This window comes from Panthera tigris, chromosome D4 (assembly GCF_018350195.1).
Source record: "Panthera tigris isolate Pti1 chromosome D4, P.tigris_Pti1_mat1.1, whole genome shotgun sequence".
NCBI classification, from domain to species: Eukaryota; Metazoa; Chordata; class Mammalia; order Carnivora; family Felidae; genus Panthera; species Panthera tigris.
In genome coordinates this window covers 81,363,672-81,386,320 of record NC_056672.1, presented here as the reverse complement: position 1 = coordinate 81,386,320, position 22,649 = coordinate 81,363,672, and the positions used below count along the sequence as shown (strand labels likewise).

The window sequence follows — 22,649 nt, the reverse complement described above, 5'->3', positions numbered from 1 at the left end:
CTTTTTAATGCCTTCATAATATTCCATCATTTGTATATGCCATGATTTATTTAGCCAGTTCCTTAATATTGGGTATTTAGATTCCCAGTTTTTCACTAAAATACTTAGCATTTTTGCATTTTGAGCCATATTTTGGATAGTTCTCTTAGTATAGATTTCTGGAAGAGGAATTCTTGGCTGAAGGGACAGGAGCATTTGTAAAATAGTTTTTAGAAGCTATCTCTCGTTCCAATCAGAAATGAAAATATGCACTCACAGAACCTTAACTTTGCCTTTCAAGAACAGAGATTCCAAAATGAAATGAACAGACATGGAATGGGAAAATCCTTGAGTATTAATCTCTTACTCAGATGTAGTGTAAGGAGCATGGGCTTGGGAGTCCAGAAAGGTTTGGGTTCAAATCCTGTCAGCTCCTGGTGAGGTACCCAGCCTTCTTGCAGCCCTGTTTCCTCACCTCTGCAGTGTCAATACTTACCTCACCTGTTCTGTGAAGTGGTCCCCGGCATGTGGTCCCAGAGCTGGGCATCAGCTTCACTGGGAAACCTGTGTGAGATGCAGACTTTTCCTGCCCTCCAGGTGATTCTGAGGCTTGTTCAAGCGTGGGAATCACTGATGTATGGATCAAGGTGAGTGACAGCAGCCATCACCAAACGGCTTACTTATTTGGGTAAGGGAGAGAAGGAGTTGAAAGCGGACGCTCAGATCTCTTCCTCTTTATGTGATTCTCCTTTTTAGTCATGGAATTGAGGAAAGGGAAGAGAAACTGCTACTTGTCTATCCGAAACTATGTCCCCGTGGTATTCCAGATTTCATTTCTCCTCCAGAACAAGAGTCCCGTGAAGGCACAGACTTTGTTTTCCTCCCTGTGCGTGGCATAATTACTGTTCACTCCAGGGATGATAGGCTAACGTTTACTAGCTTTGTGGCCAAGATGCTGAACCCCTCTGCACCTCAGTTTCTTCCTTTGTGAAATGAGAATAAGTAACATGAATCAATCCATATAAAATATTTAGAACACAGCCTTCAAATATGTGTTTCTATCATCCCCAGTGCCCACTACTGTGTCTGACACTTGGTAATGATCAATAAACGTTCAATAATGAACATATGGGCCCACTGAATACCGGCAGCCTTTCAAGGTAGGAAATAAATAGTAACTTTCAGACATGAAGAAACCAAGACTTAGCAGGGTTAAGGGACTACACAGGGCTTGTGGGCAGGGCAGGATTTAAAATCAGGTCTATGTACTTCCGAAATTTTCACCGTTTCCACGATGTCATGTTAGTCTGGGTGGGGAAAGCAAATGATCAAGGGACAATAAAATCGGTCAATTTAAAAAAGAAAAAATGGAGGAAGTAAGTTTAAAAAAATTTAAAAAGAAAATAGTTGGAGGAAGTAAAGGGAGAGAATTTATTTATTTATTTATTTATTTATTTATTTATTTATTTATATTTTTTAATGTTTAATATTTGAGAGCGATAGAGAGAGAGATGGAATGAGAGCAGGGGAGGGGCAGAGAGAGGGAGACACAGAATCTGAAACAGGCTCCAGGCTCTGAGCTGTCAGCACAGAACCAGACACGGGGCTCAAACCCAACGAATGGTGAGATCATGACCTGAGCTGAGGTTGGATGCTTAACCGACTGAGCCACCCAGGCACCCCCTTCAGTGCCTCTTTAAAGAGTGCAGGCCAGTCGTCTTACAGAATGTCCCACACTCTGATTTCTCTAATTATTTCCTCTTTTGGGGTGATAATGTGACCAGAAGTGATGTTACATGGTCTTAACTGAATCAAGTCAGGGAATCCCTGATGTCAGCTCAGTGACCCTAGGTTTAATCACTTGGTCAAGGTGGTGAATGCCAGATCTCCATATTGTAAGGTTATTTGCCTTCTTGTGAGTAGTAAGGGTATGATACTTTGAGACTGTGCGAGTGTCTTTTTCCCAACAACCATCTACCTGAGGGCTTTAGCATCTGTTGATGATCCTTGCCTGAGCCAAGTTATTACACTGGGTTTTGTCAAAAGGTGATTTCTAATTCTGTCTTTTCTTTTGCATTTATTACCTGATCTTGCACAAAACAGAACTCTATCTCCCTGTCCGCCCCCCCCCCCCCCCGCCCCAGGAATGCTGTGAACTTACAGATTTTTAAAAATTCAGTGTCTATTATCATAATTCTTTCTGGGGCTTTGGTTGCCTTTGCAAGCCAATTCCTGTCTCCTTTTGAGATAAGCCATTAGTTTTCGAGTACTTACCTTCTTTCTGGTCTAAGCTGTTCCAGAATCACATGGAACTTCTCTGCTAAGGACTTAGAATTAGCCACTTTCCAAGAAGCTCTGGTTCCTTTTATGGAGAATGACATTTAGAACTAAAATCCAGGTGCTATGTGCTCATTGCTAGTGGGATGTCACTGCTTCTAGGTCCTTTCAGTGGACAGAGGAAAAATAGGGATTTCTAAAATGTATGAGTTCATATGGATACTTCAGTGGAAACACAATTCCCAGCATCCATGTATTTATTCATTTTTATCATCACATAATACACACTAAATAGCTTCATAATTATGCCTATGCCACTAACAAAAGCAACCCTAAATGAAAATTTCAAGATTTCTTTGCCGTCCCTTTTCTTCTTCTTCCTCTTCCTCCTCCTCTTCTTCCTCTCCTTCTTCTGTTTCTTCCTCTTCTCCTCCTCCTCCTCTGCCTCCTCCTGCTCCCCCTCCTCCTTCCTCTCCTTCCTGTCCTCCTCCTCCTTCTTTTCCTCTTTCTTCTCCTCCTTCTTCTCCTCTTCCTCCTCCTCCTTTTTTTTTTTCTTCATTCTTAGAGCACGTCCTTCTAAGGATGTAGAGTATTGAGTTAAAAAAGTCATCTGAATTATTTTTTTTCTGTGTGGTTATGTTGTCAACTTGGTATAGAAATAGATTTATTTGTGTGAATAACTTGACTTCAAATTCAAAGACACCACAAGTTGCATATTACATAGTACTAAAAATAAATTAATTGTTAAATAGCTTTATGGGGATCTCAAAATAGATGGAAAACGGAAAAAAAAAGTAGATTCATTTGTTTCTGCACGATTCCATTTTTGGATTTGCTTTTTTCATCCTTTTTGATTGAACTGTTTTGAACACATAAAACATTAACCTAGTTTGAAAGCCAACACTATAAAAAAAGATCATCAAAGAAGTCTCGCTCCCATCTTCCTTCCTTCCACCTCAAGAATTGATGTTTGCTCGTGTGAATGACCTTGGGTGGATTTCTGAGTCCCTCTGAGCTTTGGTCCCCAAAGGAGGATAGTTATAGTAACTATCTCAGAAGGCTGCTGCCAGGGTTCATCCAACGGGTTGAAGTTCTTCACATAGTGTGCACAGAGTAAACATCCTATAAATGTCATCTGTTTATCTACTGTCCATCCTGCACAAGGCCCCGATTCCACTTATCAAAGAAAAGCCTTACTGAAGACATTGGAGCCCCCTTGGAAGCATGGGAAATCATTATTTATCCTTCAAAACTCAGCTTAAATCTCCCATCCTCTCTGGATCCTTGATAAGTCTTTAGTGTCTCTTCAGGAAGAAACAGTAACACCACTGCACGAGCTCCCATGAGTTATGGCAACATTGGTTAGGAAAAGTTTTGAGGGCTCAGAGCCTGACTCCAGCAAAAACTGGCGGTACCTTTGTTTCCTCACGTATATACTGGGGTAACAGGAGTTTGCATGACAGGCCCACGAATTAATACCAGCAAAGTACTTAGCACTTTGCTCAACACATAGAAACGTCTCAGTACATTATCTACTGTTGTTCTCATGCTATCATTTTGTATTCAGTTTAAGAAAAAAAATTTGAGGTTTGCCCTAAATGTGACACATGGAAGTCCTGGTGACTTGAATGATCTTGTCTCCATTTCCTGTTGGGTAACCCCATCTTCAGCATGTGTATTTGCCCCAGTTGAATTGTATTTGTTTACAAAAATACTATGATGTATTATTTGGGGACAGGGACTGTATCCTATTATTTCTGGTTTCTGATCTGAATTGATGGAAGTGCATGTTTGCTGCTTAAATGGGGAAATTCCCGAAGGCTGAAGTAGGTTGGAATTCACATTAGGGCAGAAGGCTGTTACATTGCTTTTCCAGAAATGTTACATATCTTTTTTTTTTTTTTTAAGTTTATTTATTTTTGAGACAGAGAGAGACAGAGCATGAATGGGGGAGGGGCAGAGAGAGAGGGAGACACAGAATCGGAAGCAGGCTCCAGGCTCTGAGCCATCAGCCCAGAGCCCGATGCGGGGCTCGAACTCACGGACCGCGAGATCGTGACCTGAGCCGAAGTCGGATGCTTAACCGACTGAGCCACCCAGGCGCCCCACATATCTTTTTTTTTTAATTAATTCATTTTGAGAGAAGAGAGAGAGAAGGCGCCCCACATATCTTTTTTTTTTTTAATTAATTCATTTTGAGAGAAGAGAGAGAGAGAGAGAGCAGGGGAGGGGCAGAGAGAGACGGAGAGAGATCCTAAGCAGGCTCCATGCTCAGTGCAGAGCCCGACAGGGGGCTCAATCCCGGGAACCTGAGCTCATGAAATCAAGAGTCAGACACTCAACCGACTGAACCACCCATGCGGCCCAAGAAATATTACATAACTTTGATCAGAGGTGTACTACCTATGCTCCCTGAGAACCAGATTACGAGTTCAAGTTAAAAACCCTCAGCCCTGGGGCACCTGGGTGGCCTGTTGGTTAAGCATTCAACTTTGGCTCAGGTCATGATGTCACAGTTTGTGAGTTTGGGCGGCATAGGCCTCTCTGCTGGCAGCTTGGAGCCTGCTTCGGATCCTCTGTCCCCTCTCTCTGTCCCTCCCCAGCTCACGCGCTCTCTCTAAAATAAATAAGCATTAAAAAATAATAAATAAAATACATAAACAAAAACACCAAAACCTCATCCCACCCAAAGCAAGAGGAAATACCGGTTATAACCTGATATGACCACACGGTGGCAGCAGAGGAGAGGGAAGGAATAGTTCTGCGGCTGTCGGTAAGCCTAGCCACAGACTTGGGGCTTAGGGGCTGAGGGTGATGTCTAGTACCCCGTACTAGTCACTTTAGAGAGTTTTGTTTTTTTTTTTTAGGAGGGAGAACTAGAAAGTATTACATTCACACAGTTTATTAATGAGGAACAGAACAAACAAAACATTATTTGGTGAATACAACATACATACACTTAACTTTCATATTATGGTCAGTTAAAGCTGAGGGAAACGTTGGCTCAGGAAGAGAAGAGGAAGGCAGGGGGCACCCACTAGTCCCCAGTGAAGAGTCCTGAGCTCCCTAGTTCAGAGCACAGGCTTTGTGTTCAAATCCCAGTCCTGTCATTTATCCCCAGTGACTTCTTGTCCCCTAACTGTAGTAGTGAGAGTGACCAACATATATTGAGACATATTAGGTGCTAGGTCCTTATCCTAAGCACATTACTTTTTTTTTAAATTTTTTTTAACGTTTATTTATTTTTGAGACAGAGAGAGACAGAGCATGAACGGGGGAGGGTCAGAGAGAGGGAGACACAGAATCTGAAACAGGCTCCAGGCTCTGAGCTGTCAGCACAGAGCCCGACGCAGGGCTCAAACTCACGGACTGCGAGATCATGACCTGAGCCGAAGTCAGCCGCTTAACCTACTGAACCACCCAGGCGCCCCTAAGCACATTACTTTTTATTTATTTTTTAATTTAAATTAAGGTAAACTCTACCCCTCATGCAAGACTCGAGCTCACGACCCCAAGACCAAGAAGGGTCGTATGCTCCACTGACTGAGCCAGCCAGGTGCCCCTATTCTCAGCACTTAATGTGTATTTTCTTAGATAATTCTCGTAACAACCTCAGAGAGAGATTATTCTTCTCATTTATAGGTAAGCAATTTGCCCAGGGTCAACCAGCTAGTGAATAATCATGTCGGGACTTAAACCCAGGAACTCAGAGCTCAGAAGTCAGGATCTTAGTATGCTTGGCAGCCTTACCTATGCACAGACTACAATGATGCCCACCGAGAAAGGCTGCTGGGAAGATATGAGGGGTGCCTGCCCTGTGTTGGTGTTATGGACTGAACTAAGACACCAGTTCCTAGGGGCCCCTGGTTGGCTCAGTCAGTTAAGCATCCGACTTCGACTCAGGTAATGATCTCATGGTTCATGAGTTCAAGCCCTGCATCAGGCTGTCTTGCTCTCAGCACATAGTCTGCTTTGGATTTTCTGTCTCCCCCCCCCCCCCCGCCTCTGCCCCTTACCCCACACATGCTCTCTCTCTCTCTCTCTCTCTCTCTCTCTCAAAAATAAATGTTAAATAAAAGACACTGATTCCTAGTAAATTGTATAAAATCAAGAGAGGAAGGAGAGATAGGATACCTCAAACTTACCTCGAAGGAGAGTTGGTCAGAATCACAGAATCCTCTGCCCTCCAGGTAGGCCTGCTGTCTTTTCCAGAGTTGTGTATTTCTACAGCCTCCCTCTTACCTCTGAACGCTTCCCACGAAGTACAGCCTTTCTAAAGGCAAGGATGCTGTCTCCCTTTTGGCAGAGTCTCAAGTCTTACAAGATTTAGGGCAAGGATTCTGCAGTTGTGCCTTGGAGACCACCTGCATCAAAATCACCTAAGGTGCTTATTCAAAAGGAAGTTCCAGCTGTTCCCCACCCCCCCCCCCATCCTGGAAGTCTGGGGCTGGAGGGTAGAATACGCATTTTATTGAACATGCCAGGTGATTCTGATGTGTGGCAAATAGATTGGGAATAAGAATGGGGTGAGGGGAGGTACGCCTGGTTCAGGTCATGATCTCAGGATTCCTGAGATTGAGCCTGTGACAGTTTGTGAGATGGAGCCCGGCCTCGGGCTCTGTGCTGATGGCAAGGAGCCTGCCTGGGATTGTCTGTCTCTCCTCTTTCTCCCCATCTCCTGTTCACGCATGCAGGTATGCGCTCTCTCTCTCTCTCTCAAGAAATAAATCAACCTTTAAAAAAAAGAATGGGGTGAAGGGAGGGCTTTTACTGTTCCTCATTTCAGCCCAGAGCCAGATCTCTGCTCAAATACTGATTCTAGGGGCGCCTGGGTGGCTTAGTCGGTTAAGCGTCCGACTTTGGCTCAGGTCATGATCTCACAGCTTGTGGGTTCGAGCTCCGCGTCAGGCTCTGGGCCTGGAGTCTGCTTCGGATTCTGTGTCTCCCTCTCTCTCTGCCCCTCTCCCACTCATGCTCTGTCTCTGCCTATCAAAAAAAATAAAGAAACGTAATAATAAAAAAAATTAAAAAAAAAATACTGATTCTACCATTTGTGGCTTGAAGCCTTGAGCAAGTTACCTCCCTGAGCTACAATTTCTTCATCTGTAAAATGGGAATAATAATGTGTGCCACACAGGATTTTTATGAGGACTAGATGCTATGATGAATGCAAAGCCACCAGCACCAAATCTGGCCTATGTTTAGTTTACTTCCTGCCTTGTCATTGTGGCTTCTGAGGTCTGTGGTTACTAGATTTCACGATGTGGGTGGTAATGGTCTTAGTCATGGTTTCATCAAGTGTCAGTTGTTCTGTGCTCCTTGGAGAGAGGAAGAGGTCTCTGTGTGTGTGTATTGAGTCAGGGGGTGGGGACGGGGCATCTGGCTACTTGCCAGAAACAGGGTTATTTGATTAGTTTCGCTCATCTTATTTTTCCAGCCTTTTCCCTTCCCACAAGAGAGGAGCTGACAATGTTCCAGTGTGGTTTGAGCGTGAGTGTGGGAATGATTATAAAGTCTCCAAAGAAAGCAATCAAGAGACTCTCTGCAAAGAGAAAGTGGATTTGGTTATGAGATCTGAAAGGGAGAGCCATGACTCCTACTTCTAGGCGCTTTTAGTTAAGTGGAAGGGCATAACTCATATCCTCAAAGAATCCTCAGTGGATTCATACTCAGAACAAGAGTATCGGTCCCCAAAAGCAAGCAGAGAAAGCAAGTATGTCTTGGTAGGTCAATCCTCAGGACATTGAAGGGACTGGGACATGCTGTGTTGGAGAAAAAGGCAAATATCAGAAATAGTTCTGGGAGCTTCATCAGTTTGCTATGGAACACATCACCCAAAAACTCAGTGCCTTAAAACGGGCGTCATTTATTTTCACTCCCACGTCTTTGGGACAGCTGGGTCCTGGCTGATTGGGCGGGGCTTCTCTTGCCATCTGCAGGTCAGGTGGGGGCTCTGCTCTAGGCTGGGTTTGCCAGGGTCACCTTGACTGGAGCAGCTCTGCTCCATGTGTCTCTCATCCTTCTCTTGGCACCAGTGGGCCACCGGGCATGTCCTTCTCAGGGCAATGAAGGAAACACAAGAGAACAAGCCCAATATCACATCTTCTTTTCGTGCCCGTATCATGCGTCCTAATATTCCATCGACAAAGCCAGGTGCGTGATTGAACCCAGAGTCATGGAGGGCAAAGTTATGTGGCCGAGGGTGTGGATTCAGCGATGGGTGAACTGGGGCCATTGATGTAATTGGCCAGATTCTTCCATGAATTTCCTCAAGCTCTTCTTTCACTCCTGATCTCAAGTCATTGCTTTCTCTTTGATGCTGCTATAGCACTTGGTACCTCTGTCTGGCTTGGATCCCAATCCACGCTGCCATCGTGTATGTGAGTGTGAGAACTGCGTGCACAGCCCTGGCGCCCAGTAAGTGACAGTAAGAGAGAGAGAAGAGAGCAGACAAGGGAAGGAAGTAGGATCAAGCGACCGAAAAAAACAGGACTGGCACATAAGGGTGAAGCGAGTGGAGGGAACCAAAGGAAAGAGATGCGAACAGGCTGAGCTAGGCTCTTGCCCGTTCACCTTCTTGGAATATTGATCGATTCCAAGTATTTTAAAGCAGTCGTATCTGCATTGAGACAGCGTCTTTGTGTTTTTATTTTTAGGTGTAATGGTTGCATTTTCCTGGTGGCAACCCTGCCTGAAAGGATACATAGGCTGATAGAAATCACATAGGCTGTTAGAAATCTGCTTTGTACCCCTGGAAGGAGTAATCAGTTTACGATTTAGGATTCGAGCCTCCTTCACTACTGAGATCTCTCCAGATGCTACACCTTTGAGACCAAGCCCGCCTTACTTTGTAATGCGTGAAGGTTATATTAGAAAGGAGGGAGTAGAGGCAGACTCAAATTCTTTTCTTGAAGTGCAATGAATTATTTTTTCAGGTTGAGGTGGGTCATAGTGCTGCGTGTTATTTTGAATAAACTGAAAAGTTGCAAATATCGCTGCTGGGAGGGTGGGCTAGATTGATTTTGAAAGGGCCGGAAATCATTTCAGGGTAACCTGAGAAATATGGTGGGTAAGAAGCAGCCTTCTGTGTGCCACATAAAGGCTTTCTGAAGACAGACTGCAAACCCCCTTGACCTACAGCAGCAGCCTCACCTGGATAAGCAGAGGCTCTTCGGAGGAAACAGCCTAGAAACAAACAAAATAAGCATTTGCATATGCTTATTTTGCTTAGGGTGTTCAAAATTGGTCTCTTTATGTTTCATGTGAAAAAGATCCAAGAGAAACTTCTTCAGTGGCTTTAAGAACTCCTTTGCAGGAGCACCTGGGTGGCTCAGTCAGTTAAGCGTCCAACTTCTGCTCAGGTCATGATTTCGTGGTTTGTGAGTTTGAGCCCTGCATGGGACTCTCTGCTGTCAGCCCAGAGCCTGCTTCGGACCCTCTGTCCTCCTCTGTCTCTGCCCCTCCCCTGCTTGCACTTTCTGTCTCTCTCAAAAATAAATAAACTTAGGGGCGCCTGGGTGGCTCAGTGGGTTGAGCGTCCGACTTTGGCTCAGGTCATGATCTCGCGGTCTGTGAGTTCGAGCCCTGCGTCGGGCTCTGTGCTGACAGCTCAGAGCCTGGAGCCTGTTTCAGATTCTGTGTCTCCCTCTCTCTGACCCTCCCCGTTCATGCTCTGTCTCTCTCTGTCCCAAAAATAAATAAACGTTAAAAAAAAAGTTTTTTTTAAATAATAAAAAAAAATAAATAAACTTAAAAAAAGTATATATATATAGTTATACATATAACTATATATATATAAATATATAATTATATATATAACTATATATATAATACTATATATATACTATACTATATATACTATATTATACTGTATACTATATATACTATACTATACTATATATACTATTTATATAATTATATATATAATAACTATATATATTATATATATAATATACTATATATATTATATATATGAACACCTTTGCAGTCTTTCTGGAGATGGGGGAAGGATTTATCTTCCTGTCTCCAGGTCAGTGTCAGCTGCTAGGTCTACCTGAAGTAAAACACGAGGCCGTATCTAGGTGGGGGTGGGCTGAGAATGGGGCCCACGGACCCAAATGCCTGGTGACTGAAGCTATTTGCATGACCACTATTTCCGTCTCTTGCCTGTCTTACTGGGGGTCTGGAAGTAGAACACTCTTCCAGGGTGCAGCCAGCTCTTTGGAATGACATCTGAGCAGGATGACAAGGGCACCGCTGGTGGCCCAGAAGAGGGAAGGACTGGCAGTCTCCCAACCCCCACTGCGTCCCCTTATGCAGAAACATCACCTGGGAGAGGACCAGGAGACAGACAAAGCAGCAGCATATCACACGCATAGTCTCTGTGCCAGGTTCTAGAGACACAGAGAGAACTCAGGCAGGGTCCCTCCTGGTCAGCTCATAGAATGTGTCCAAGTCCCTCATGACACCTAGCCAGGTCCCTAAGGTAGGACTGATGGTGCCCGTGTGGAATGGTTGATGAGCATCGTGACCAGTATGTTTGTGAAGCTTTAGACAAGGCACAGGGAGGAAGTGGGTTGTGAAACAAGGGACAGTCTATCTGTAGAGTAGCCAGGATCTGGCCTCACAGCAGGAGCAGGCAGCCTGGGGACTGGGCGGGATAGGAAAGAATGGCTTCAGTATCATTGCAGGTTTTGGTGGGCTGAACAAGGAAACCTGCAGGTTGCCACTGAGTGTGTGTGGACTTGGGCAGGTCCCTTAACCACTCTGGACCTCATGTCCAAACGAAGGGGTTTGGACCTCATGCCCATCAAACGAAGGGGTTGATTAGATCAGCGTCCCCTCAGGGAGGTGGAGGAGGGGCATCAAGGAGGCTAAGAAGGTGCCTTTGACTCTCACCTCACTTATACCCTGTGGCTCCACCCCCCTTGTTTGTTTTTTTAAATGCTTATTTATTTTTGAGAGAGACAGAGAGAGTGCAAGCAGGGAAGGGGCAGAGAGGAGGACAGAGGATCTGAAGTGGCTCTGTGCTGATAGCAGGGAGTCTGATGTGGGGCTCGAACTCACAAACCACAAAATTACGACCTGAGTGAAATTCGCACACTTAACCAACCCACTGAGCCAGCCAGGCGCCCCTTCCTTCTGTTTTCTATATGATGTTTCTGTGTAAGGTTTTATTAGAAAAAAAGAGGGTTGTTTTTGGTTTTTTTTGGTTTTCATTTTGTTTTGTTTTGTTTTGCTTAAACTGATGATCTAAAGATCGTTGAATTCCCATTTAGATCTAAACAGCAGAGCATAGGAGTTCTAGGACTGGGTGGTGGCAGGTTTGTTAGTGGGAGCTGGAAAGGGCCTGGAAAGGCCAGGACTGCTATAGCCCTCCACCTCCCTGGAAGGGCAGGGGCCGGAAGGAAGGGAGTGGGGGAATGGGTGTGGACTTCTTGGAGAGACATAGGCATAAAAGAGAGACCTATTTGGTAAAAGACTGGACGTACCAGGAAGCCTTTCTGACCCCAGATGTGTCCTCACCTGAGCCAGTGTGCCTGCCCTGGTCTGGGGTTTCTTCTTGTAAGTTCTTCCAAATCTGGGGTCTGGATTCTATGGGGCCCAGTGAAAATACACCTGAGCGACTCATAGCAAAAGGACTTGTTCTGATTCTGCTACCGACTAGCCCACCGTCTTTGAGCCTCAATTTCATAAAGTGGCAATTAGAATACCCATGCTTTGTGTGGGTGAAAATAAGTCAAGGGCTAGCACCTGATAAAAACTACCTCTTCCATCTGCCCCTGATGCCTGTGTCCCATCCTTTCTTTCCTGCTTTGCTTCATTTAATTATTTATAGTGCATGCCCACTGCATGCTCCTTCTACAGGATTCCAGATGTAGCCCAACAGGTGGCATCATAGTAGACAAGTATGAGAACAAAGAATTTAAAGTACGGACAGCTTCTAAATGCTTATTAGCATAAACGTACAAACATTTATTCATGTCGGGTGTGCACAGTGCCTCCTATGTGCCAGACTGTGTTCACTGGGAGAGGTCAACCCTTGACACATGGCCTGTGAACTTCTATCCATGTCCCAGGCAGTCGAGAAGTCATTTATTTGAGAATAGCTGGTGATGGGATGGAAAAATAAAGTGCCAATCCCCCAGAGCAAGACCTGGGGGTATGCACCTTCCCGTATAGCTTTAGGTCCTCAGAAAATGATAGCGGACTCCCTAAGTGCCTGGGAGTGAATGTTGGAAGAGGGAATGATGTGGCAGAAAGGGTCCAAGCTCTGCCACCTAAAAATTACGTAAGCTTGGGAAAGTCAGCTCTTCTCTTTGAATCCGGTTTCCTCCTCTATGAAACGGGATCATAACAACCGCTTCCCTGGTTTTTGTGGGAATCACGTAAGATCAGACAAAGCTCTGCTTCATGGTGTGGGTGCCTGGAAAGTGATAGCTGTTATTGTCATTTTGGAAAAAAGCATAGAACAGATGATCACATTCATGAGTTGTCACCGTGGGTGATGTAGCCTGTGCTCGGTGAGGTCCAGGGCTTAGGAGTCGCCAGCTGAGATCTTCCGCCCAGTGAAGAGGGCTCGGAGTGCCCCCTGCACGTCACGGTTCCGGAGGCTATAGATCACAGGGTTTAGCATGGGGGTGACTACGGTGTACATGACGGTGGCCACACGGCCCCGCTCTGCCTCATACCGAGATGTGGGCTGGAAGTACACTGCAATGACTGTCCCATAGAAGAGGCTCACCACTGCCAGGTGGGAGCCACAGGTGGACACAGCCCGGAGCCTCCCAGAGGCTGACGGCAGCCGGAGCACCGCAGCTGCGATGGCCCCGTAGGAGGCAAGGATGAGCAGGAAGGGAGTGACCACCACCGCGGCACCCTCAGTGAAGATGAGCAGCTGGATGTGGCGGGTGTCAGAGCACGAGAGCCTTAAGAGAGGCTGGTGGTCACAGAAGAAGTGGGGCACATGGTGGGAGGCACAGAAGGACAGGCGGGCCATAAGCAGGATATGCAGGAGGGAGTGGACGTGGGACACCAGCCATGCGGTCCCCACCAGGGCTTTGCACACGGCCCGGGACATCCTTGTGGCATAGTGGAGGGGGTGGCGGATGGCCACATAGCGGTCATAGGCCATGGCGGCCAGGAGACAGCTATCGGTTACACCCAGGGCAAAGAAGAAGTACATCTGGGTCAGACAGCCAGCCACGGAGATGGAGCGGTCGTGGGCCAACAAGTTGGCCAACATCTTGGGTACAGTGACGGAGGTAAAGCAGAGGTCAGCAAAGGACAGATGGGCCAGCAGGAAGTACATGGGTGCACGAAGGGCTGGACTGGCCCGTATGGCGGCCACGATGAGTCCATTACCCAGGATGCCTGCTACGTACAGGACCAAGAATAACCCAAAGAGAGGCCGCCGCTGTTCAGGACTTGTTGTCAGTCCCAGCAGGATGAATGGGGCTCCCTCTGAAGACTCATTGGTAGCATCCATGGCCGGGCTGGTTCTTCACCTAAGACCCCAGGGGTTCCTTTTTACTGACGGGTCATCTCCCCAGCGTCAAAGGAAAAGGGTGAAGGGTGGCTAAATTGCTCAAGGCTTCCTGTCAACGGGGAAAATTGTGGGTATGGAGTCAGACAGCCCTGGTGTTACACACAAGTGTGACAGTGGGCAAGTCGTGTTACCGCCCCGAACCTTCTTCCTTTCTGGCCCTAGGTTTCCCATCTGTAAAATAAGGGAGCTGAACCAGGTGATCTTCCAGGCTGCTTCCAACTTTGATGCTTTGTGATTGTAAGCAAAACACAGAACAAAAGATATTGCCCAGGATGGAGCCTGGAGAAGGAAGAAAATACGGAAGAAAAGATAAAGAGGGGATCAATACAGCAGATAAGAGATCTGACCCCCAGGCACTTATTTCAGGAAAGTAGGAATGGGGGGAAATAGAACAAAACAAGATGGAAGGGAGGAACACATGAAAGAAATAAAAATCCCAAATCTGAAGGGCACATGTTTTATATGGAAACATAACTCCAAATACCTAAACACAAGTTGTGACATTTTAGAACCCTGAAGATAAAGAGCAGAGCCCAATACCTCCGAGCGCGTGGAGCCCAAGGGTCTAATGATATTCAGATAACAGTCTGCCATCAAGTGTCATCGACAGGAGATGGTAGAACACAGTTGAGCAATATCTTCAGATTCTGAAGGGAAAAAAAATATTTTGAACCTAGAATTCCATACTTAACCGAAATAATAATCAAGCGTGAGAGAAGAATAAAGATATTTTCAGACTTAGCAAAAAAAAAAAAAAAAAAAAAAAAAAAAAGAACCAAAGAATCTGGATGACTCCCCAGATACCTAGCGAACTATCCCCATGAAATCAAACATTTTTTGGGAAGCAAGCAAATGCACAACTCTCTGTGAGAAACTTGTACAGACAGATAAATGCACCTGCCAGATGCAGGGACTTGACTCCTAAAGACACTGGCCACTTGTTTTAACGTCTTCCATTCTTTCCCGCGTGTCTGATTCTCACAGCAGAAATCTTGGACAGTTCTCCAAGAGGGGGTCTTAAAAGGAGAGGGGTTTTAGGACACTGGTTTGCTGGAGGCTTTGCAGAGGCCAACCCTGCAGGGGAATGATCTCTTAATTTTTTCCTGTGTCCTTCTCTATCACAAATAAATAAAAAATTACACCAAGGCCCTCCCTACCCCAGTGTCTTCCTTCTCTTCCTCCTTTGGGTAAGAAGAATCCTCTGACCTTGGCTCCCTGTTGAGCGTGTTTTCAAACTCCCAATCACGTCCCACCTTCCAGGAGAGTGAGAGGATCAGGGTGGATGGAGAGTCGGATTGGTGGCGGGAGGTGGGGGCGGGGGAGGGGACAGTTCTTTATAAAATGACTTCTGAAAACTGGACCTGTTCTGGCCCCCGTCTTCATGGGTCCCAGTGAACATGAAAATGCACTGAGCTGTTTGCAGGAATATTCATATACAATCACAGACACACCTGCACAGGCTTGCAGATGTGTGCAGCCTCAAGCTGGTCTCTGCAAATACACAGGCACAATCAATCACACGCAGAAATGTGGACCCAGCACGCACATCACACGTAAGTAAGCAGACGAATAAAACCACATGACCCATGGACTCAAATCATCATACACATAAACGGATTGTCAAATGCAGGCACAAAATGGCACTGGGGCTAAGAGAGTGATGATCATTCACATACTCCTGCTCATGGAAGCTTACAGCAGCAACACACGGCTACTGGGACCCTCCACACGTTTGTGCTTTCACTGACCACTTACCTGTGTAAGCACTCTACCAGAGCGTGTTTGTGCACGTGCTATCGCTCCTGATCCCCTCATCCAGCACATTCTCATGCACAGCCTCAGGGCCCCGCAGCCTCCCGCTTTCACGCACATGGCCACACTCACCTAAGCTCATGATGGGCCACGGCAGAGATGCACCACCCTGGAGGGGCACATCCACGTACACGCTGCCCCATCCCCCCAATGATACAGTGAACGGTGACGGTACTGCACAATCATAGCCTCACACAAACAGCACACGTGTGTCTCGTGCACATTTTCCAGTCTGGCCTTTTGCCCCAAGTGTACCCTCTGGCCTCTTGGCATCGCAGGAGGGAACAGCAGTGGGGGCCAGGTGTAGTCTGTCCCAGAGTGTTGGAGGAGGGAGTTATTAGCCACAACTTACGGGGTTGGGGGCCTCGGGAACACCTTAGTCCCAGAGGCAACCCCGCCCCTTCGCTTGGCCCTCATCCCTGGGGCAGGAGGCAGCTCAGCTCTGGGATTCCTTATTCTTCCTCTCCAGGGTCCAATTTGATGGGAGAAAGGGTGCTTGGTGTCGCCTCGCCCTCGAGGGACATTCAGAAGCTCATGTGTGGTGAGGTTGCTGGCCCTCAGCCCCTGTCTTGTGAAGGCCAGAAGCAAGGGTCAGGCTGATTCCTGAACCCCAAGCAGAGTGAACGGGGGCAGGGGCCAGGGAGCCCAGGGTTTACCGCATTAGCTTCTGGGGCCAACCCGCCTGTCCTCTCAGCTGTGGCTTCTTGCAGGAAGTGTAGGAGTACGGGAGGGTTGTGCCTCTGGTGACTGGCAGTATGTGTGGCTGTGTGTGTGTGTGTGTGTGTAGGATTGTATGCCAGGGTGTGGAGACAGACTGTGTCTCTATGCAGCCAAATATGTCACGGGCTTGAGTGCGTGTCTGAGTGTGGCAGCTACATCTGTGTCCGTGTGGGTGGCCATACCTATGAAAGTGTTTCTTTGTGCATGGCTGTTTCCCATCGGGGATTGGGTCTGTGTTGGGGAGGGGTTGCTGGGTGTGTATTGTGACTTAAGGGAATGATGTTGTGTGCAGCATTCCAGGTGGGAATGGCTTGGCATGGCTGGGTGTCAGAACAACCATAAAGGGTGGTTTGGAACATAAGAACACTCCATGGTTCCCTATTGCCTATTAAATAAAGTCCATGTTCCCTATGTGATATCTCACCCATGGATATCATTCCCAGACCCTCAATCTTCATACTCCCCTCTGCTTCTTTTCTAATACGTTCCTCTCAAGCCAGTTACATTGGTATCCCTAAAGTCTCCTGCACACGCTGGGCTTATTTCGTTTGCCATGTCTTTGTGTCCGTTTGTCCTTCCCCCACGGAACGCTCCTTTCCCAATTTCCACCCATGCTTCAGGGCCCACCTCACTTTGTGCAGTAAGTGCCCTAAATCAGACCCCCAGTTTTCCCCACCTCAAGCCTGCTCTTGTCCTGACTGCTTATCTTGGTAAATGGCGTTGAAGGAGGTTTAAAGGGGAATGCTTTATCAACGACTGGGGAGCTTTACCGGACATTTCACTCTGGGATTGAGGATGTGTGTCTCTTCCCTTACCCTCCAGAGTGGGCTCTGTTACTGCTTTCCACTCCTTTCCCTTCTCTCTCGTTTGTTTTCTTATCTATCAAATAGGCCCAGCATAGTAGCCTGCAACTTCATGGTAATGTGTAGGATTTATGTAATTATTGCATTTGGTTGTTCCACTGCTGGGAAACATGGACATCCTGTGGGGCCACGGCAGTGGAAGGGGCCAGATGCTTCTGGAAACTTCCCTGATCGTGGTGGCGGCTGTATGTGTCACGAGAGCCCAAGAACCTGCAAAAGGAAGAAAAGACCACTGAGGAGGTCTTTTAAATATAGACATTATTGAACTGGGGACAAAATTCACATTCTTGGAGGCTGCCAACTTTTCTGATAATGCCTCCAACCATTGTCATGGCACGTGAGTTGTTACAGTGAGGTAACAACTGTTAGAATAGGAGGTGGGATAGGAGGTAAGAGCTGGGGAAGGATCGTAAAAGCTCGTGATGGAAGAAGCGGTTTTAATTTACGTGAACCTTTGTCACAAGGTGCTGTTTTGGGATATTGTACCCTCCGCGCTCAAGATGCTGACTCATCAGGAAATAAGGTGACCAACCACTCTGGTTTTCCCAGCACTGGGGCAGGTGCTCAAAGAACTTGGTGTTTTAAAACCAGGACAGCTCTGGGCAAACCAGGACGAGTTGATGATCCTGTCAGGAAACCTATAAAATTCTGTAAGATATGAGGAGACAGTTTTGTGCATATCCCTCTGTCTATCAGACTGGGACCCCCCCCCTCCCCCCCACCAAGAAGACCACAGTTACCGAGAGAGAGGGTACCCTGGTCCTGATATCAAGGAGTGCCACATTCCCAACGAGCCGGGCTGAACCTTCTGTCTTCTTGCAATCTTGGTGCCTGGTGGCTGATTTCTCCTTGAAGGGAAGTTGGTGTGGTGAGGTTGGCCCCTGGCTGGGGCTCAAGGAAGAGAATCGGTGGGGAGCCTATTAGAGTTTGAGCCCCATACTTCAACACTCCTGGCCTCATCTCAGCTAAATCAGGGGAAATGGAGGAGAGATCAGGTGGAGATGACATTGGCTCTGGCCATGCTTCACCTCTCCTCAGCTCCTGCCCTAACTCTTGGGATCCCCTCCTGTCCTGTTTCTCTGCATTCAGGGACTTCCCAGGGAGAACGCAGTGCCTTGGGCCTTGCCCATATGTACCTGAGTCATGTATGAGTCATGAGTCATGAGTCAGGGAGACAAAATCTGTCAAAACCGTGAACTCTGGGTGAAAGAAAATCCCAAGAGCATTGGGTCAGAAGGTTCTAGCGTGACTCCAGGCTGAGAGCATTGTTGTTACCCAGGAGGGTCATGGCATTCCCTCTCCTACCCCTGATTCTGCTTTTGGATGTTGTAAGCCAAACATAAAGCAGTCTACCGTACTGGACCACATGCTAATCAGAGTAGGCTCATAACCCTGAATGAAATTTAAGCACACCAATAACCATCTTGTACCTACCTCTAAGCTTTAGAAAACATGAATCATTATCTATAACCCTAAATAAATCTTGAATTAAGACCCAAGACATGTCAGTTTGATAAAATACTCTTCTCACGTCTAACTCTCCTTTAGTTCTGAGCCTAGATTAACTGCAATAATAACTTTAGACCGTGACTTAAATTTATCACAAATCTTATTTGCATATCAACTTATCTAACAGATCTTTTGATATAGACTACACTCTAACCCAAATGTAATCTAGCAATAAAAATGAAACCTGAAGTCCAATATTAGTCTTGTACTCCAAAACTAACTCTCAACCATTTTTTCTCTCTCTCTCTCTCTTTTTTTTTTTTTTTTTAAAAGTAGGCTTGATGCCCAGTGTGGAGCCCAATGCAGGCCTTGAACTCATAACCCTGAGATCAGGACCTGAGCTGAGATCAAGAGTCGGACGCTCAACCGACTGAGCCACCCAGGTGCCCCAATCCTTAACAATTTCTAATAAGAGCTCAAGTTTATTCAAACTCTGACTCCTAAATTTATGCCAAACCTACTACTAATGAAAATCAACCCAAATCCTATAATGTATGTAACTTTAATTCAATCCTAGATTTCTCTGATTGCTTTTAAATTCCAAACCTACCCCTGGGTCTATCCTTACCCTAATCAAAGTCTTAGACATAATCAGAACCCTAATCCTAACTCTATTCTAACCACACCGGTAATTCTGACTCTTTCCTAACTTCATCATATGCCTGAACTAAAGTAACTTCAATCCTACCTGTGTCACAAATCTGATTAGAAGCCAGATTCTAACCTAACTGTTGGGATTTTGGGAATGAGCTTGTGTTTGTTCCTGTGCTGTTCAGCTACTTCCCTGAGAGTTGGAATACAGAGGCCAGTAGGGAGGGGGTATTTATCTCACCAGATTCAGTACCATACTTTGGCATGAGCATCTGAAGATGCTCTCTTGGGGTCAAAGAGGCCAACAGCAGACTCACTGCTCATGAAGAATATTAAAAGGGCAAGAATCTAGGAACACTTGGAGGCAACACAGTTTTTACCTGGTGTGTCTGGGAATCAGCCTTCTAGAAGTGCAAGTGGCAAATGCATCCAATAAGTTCACCTGGTAATCTCTAGGGACTCAAGTTGTGAACACTGAGGAACCTAAGAGAGCTCAACAGCCACATGAACCTGATCTTGTTAATGTTACTCTAGAATCTGATCTAGTTCTAGATTAACCCCCTAGGGAGATTCTCGCCTCCTGGCTGTAAAGCTTCCTTTTATCCCCCTTTCCAGTCCCTTAAACAATGACAAGACACACCCAAGCCACAAGTTCATCTATCTTTGCCCAGAGTGGCAGGGGCCAGACACTGTCCTCTTATCTTGTCATAGTCCCAACCAAGCTCCTCAGACTTCTCATTCGTGCTCCGGACCTGGACGGCGGAATCGGCTCCAGGTTCTTCTGACTGCCTCCTTGACCTCCTTGTTGCGGAGGCTGTAGATGAGAGGGTTGAGAGCTGGGATGACAAGAGTGTAGAACACAGATGCCATCTTGTCAGTGTCCAGGGCATAGCTGGAGCTGGGACGCAGGTACATGAAAGTGAGTGTCCCATACAGCATGGTTACAGCCGTGAGGTGGGAGCCACAGGTAGAGGCTGCTCGCCGACGGCCCTCAGCCGAGGGCATGCGAATCACAGCCCCGGCAATGAAACCATATGACACGACAATAACCAACACCGTGGCTGTCTGGATGAAGCCACAGATGGCAAAGAGGAGGAGCTCATTGAGACTGGTGTCATTGCAGGAGATGGCCAGCAGTGGAGGGATATCACAGAAGAAGCTGTTGACATCCCGGGAGCGGCAGAAATTCAGGCGGAAGGTGAAGGTCGTGTGGACAATGGCACTCACTGCCCCGCCCAGGCCTGATGCTCCCAGCAAGGCCAGGCATACACGCTGCGACATGGCTGTTGTGTAGAGAAGAGGGTTTCCGATGGCCACATAGCGGTCATAGGCCATCGCTGCCAACAGGCAACACTCGGCATCAGCCAGCCCTGCGAACACAAACATCTGGAGGGCACAGGCCGTGTAAGGGATGGTGGCGTGGGGCAGCAGTAAGTCCACCAGCATCTTGGGGGCGATGGCTGAGGAATAGCAGGTGTCCAGCAGGGAGAGGTTGGCCAGGAAGAAGTACATAGGTGTGTGGAGCCGGGCATCCACTTGGATTAGCAGCACCATGCCCACGTTTCCCAGCAGGCTCACCAGGTAGACTGGTAGGAAAATCAGGAAGAGGGTCACACGTAGGTCCCAGCGATCTGTGATGCCCAGGAGGATGAATTCAGCAGGGGCCCACGTGAAGTTCTCTGCAGTCATCCTGCTGGACAGAGACTAAGGGGAGGCAAAGCGAGAGGGATGTAAGAGAAAGGTTTTGCCCACCATGGAGGAGAAAGCACCAGGAGTCAGGCAGACTTGGGCTTCAGTCCTACCTGTGTCATAAAATTGCTATGTGTCCTTGGACAAGCCATATAACCTCTCCAAACCTTCGTTTTTAACTGTGAGGAGTCACTACAACTTAACTTTCATGAGGGCAGAAATCTTGTTTGTCTTATTCAATTTTGTATTCACAGTACTGAGAACATTGCCTGGCACATAGTAGGTGCTGAACAAATATTTGTTGAATGAACAAATGATGAGTGGGGTGATAGTGTCTGGCCAAGGATGGAAAATTCCATGACTCAATATGCATTCTGCTCTCCAGTTTCCCAAGGAGGAAAAGAGACAATTAAATGAGCAGAGTCTCCTGACCCAAAGGGCAACAAGCTATGGGTCTTGAGGTTCTGGAAGGACATCTTTCCATTGGAGTGGGACCTGGGTGGAGAGAGCACAGTAGTGATCTGGTATCTTGGGGAGACAGCAAGGAGTGGAAAGAACAGAAGATTTGAATGTATTCCAGGGCCAGGCTGTTCACCTCTCTGAGCCTCAATTTTCTCATCTGTGTAATGAGAAAAAAATGGTGCAAGGATTAAATGAGATAATGTGTGTAAAGCATCTATCTCACACGGGGCCTGGTACAGAGTAGGAATTTTCACAAAGTATTGATGAACTGAACTGAGTTAATGCCTTGCCTCAATACTGGAAGGAAGCAACTTTCAGGCAATCGAAAGTAGTGTAGTTTCCAGAAAATAGAACACTGCTCCACACTCCTGTGTCTTTGCACTTGTTCCTTGCGTCTGGAAGCATTTCCTTTTTCTCTGTTTGGTGAAGATGACCTCCGATGTAAAGGCTTACCTAATGCACTGAAAGGAAAAGAAAATACCCCCTTGTTTGCCCTGGAGCTTCCATCTGTCACAGCATGCTATCACGCCATCCTTCCATTGCACATACTTTTTTATGTGTCTGTCTCTCCTATGGGCTTGGAGCTCCTTGATTCAATATTCATTCAACCAACATTTATTGGATACTACTACATACCAAGAATGGCTCTGCAATTCGTCTGTGTATCTCTAGGGTCTGGTGTGTAACTGGCGCTCAATAAATACTTGACTGAATGTATAAAATAGTGAAAAGAGTATGAACATAAGCAGTACGTAGACTTGGTTTTGAGTCCACCACTTTCGGGTGTGTAAATCCGAGCAAGTGACTTCACTTCCGTCGGCCTGTTTTCCCCTTGTATATTAGAAAACAGACTATTGCTGTTGGAGGGTCCTAAGAGGCATTAGGTGTGCAGCATGGGGCCAGGGGCTGAGTAAGTGCTCTTTCTCCTTCCTCTGAGAGAAGCTTAGACCTCTGGCACCCACTTGTGCCTGGTAGGGAGGACGAAGTTCTTCCTACAAAGCATAGCTTGGATGAACAAGTTTCGTGATGTCCCATGTTGGTGAGGCCGTACTGGTGGAAATATAAATTGGGACATTTGAGGGAGAATATGGCAGTTAAAGGCCCACAACTGTGCACATACCCTAGTGTATTAGTCTCCTGCGGATGCTGTAACAAAGAACCACAGACTGGGTGACTCAAACAACAGACATTTATTTCTT

The 22,649-nt window shown here is 46.6% G+C and overlaps 2 protein-coding genes across 2 annotated transcripts; both read right to left on the bottom strand.

Moving 5' to 3' along the window:
* Window positions 1–12,263: 12,263 nt before the first annotated feature.
* On the bottom strand, window positions 12,264–14,095 carry LOC102971261 (olfactory receptor 1K1). Its single transcript, XM_007094372.2, has one exon. It carries the CDS (start codon window positions 13,742–13,744, stop codon window positions 12,794–12,796), a length of 951 nt encoding a protein of 316 aa, XP_007094434.1. The 5' UTR covers window positions 13,745–14,095; the 3' UTR covers window positions 12,264–12,793.
* A 3,181-nt stretch (window positions 14,096–17,276) lies between these two features.
* LOC102972529 (olfactory receptor 5C1) lies at window positions 17,277–20,988 on the bottom strand. Its single transcript, XM_007094534.2, has 3 exons — window positions 20,052–20,988; window positions 18,005–18,164; window positions 17,277–17,409 (listed from the first exon to the last, which is right to left on the bottom strand). The coding sequence occupies exons 1-3, from the start codon at window positions 20,986–20,988 to the stop codon at window positions 17,277–17,279; spliced, it is 1,230 nt and encodes a 409-aa protein (XP_007094596.2).
* Between the last annotated feature and the right edge of the window lie 1,661 nt (window positions 20,989–22,649).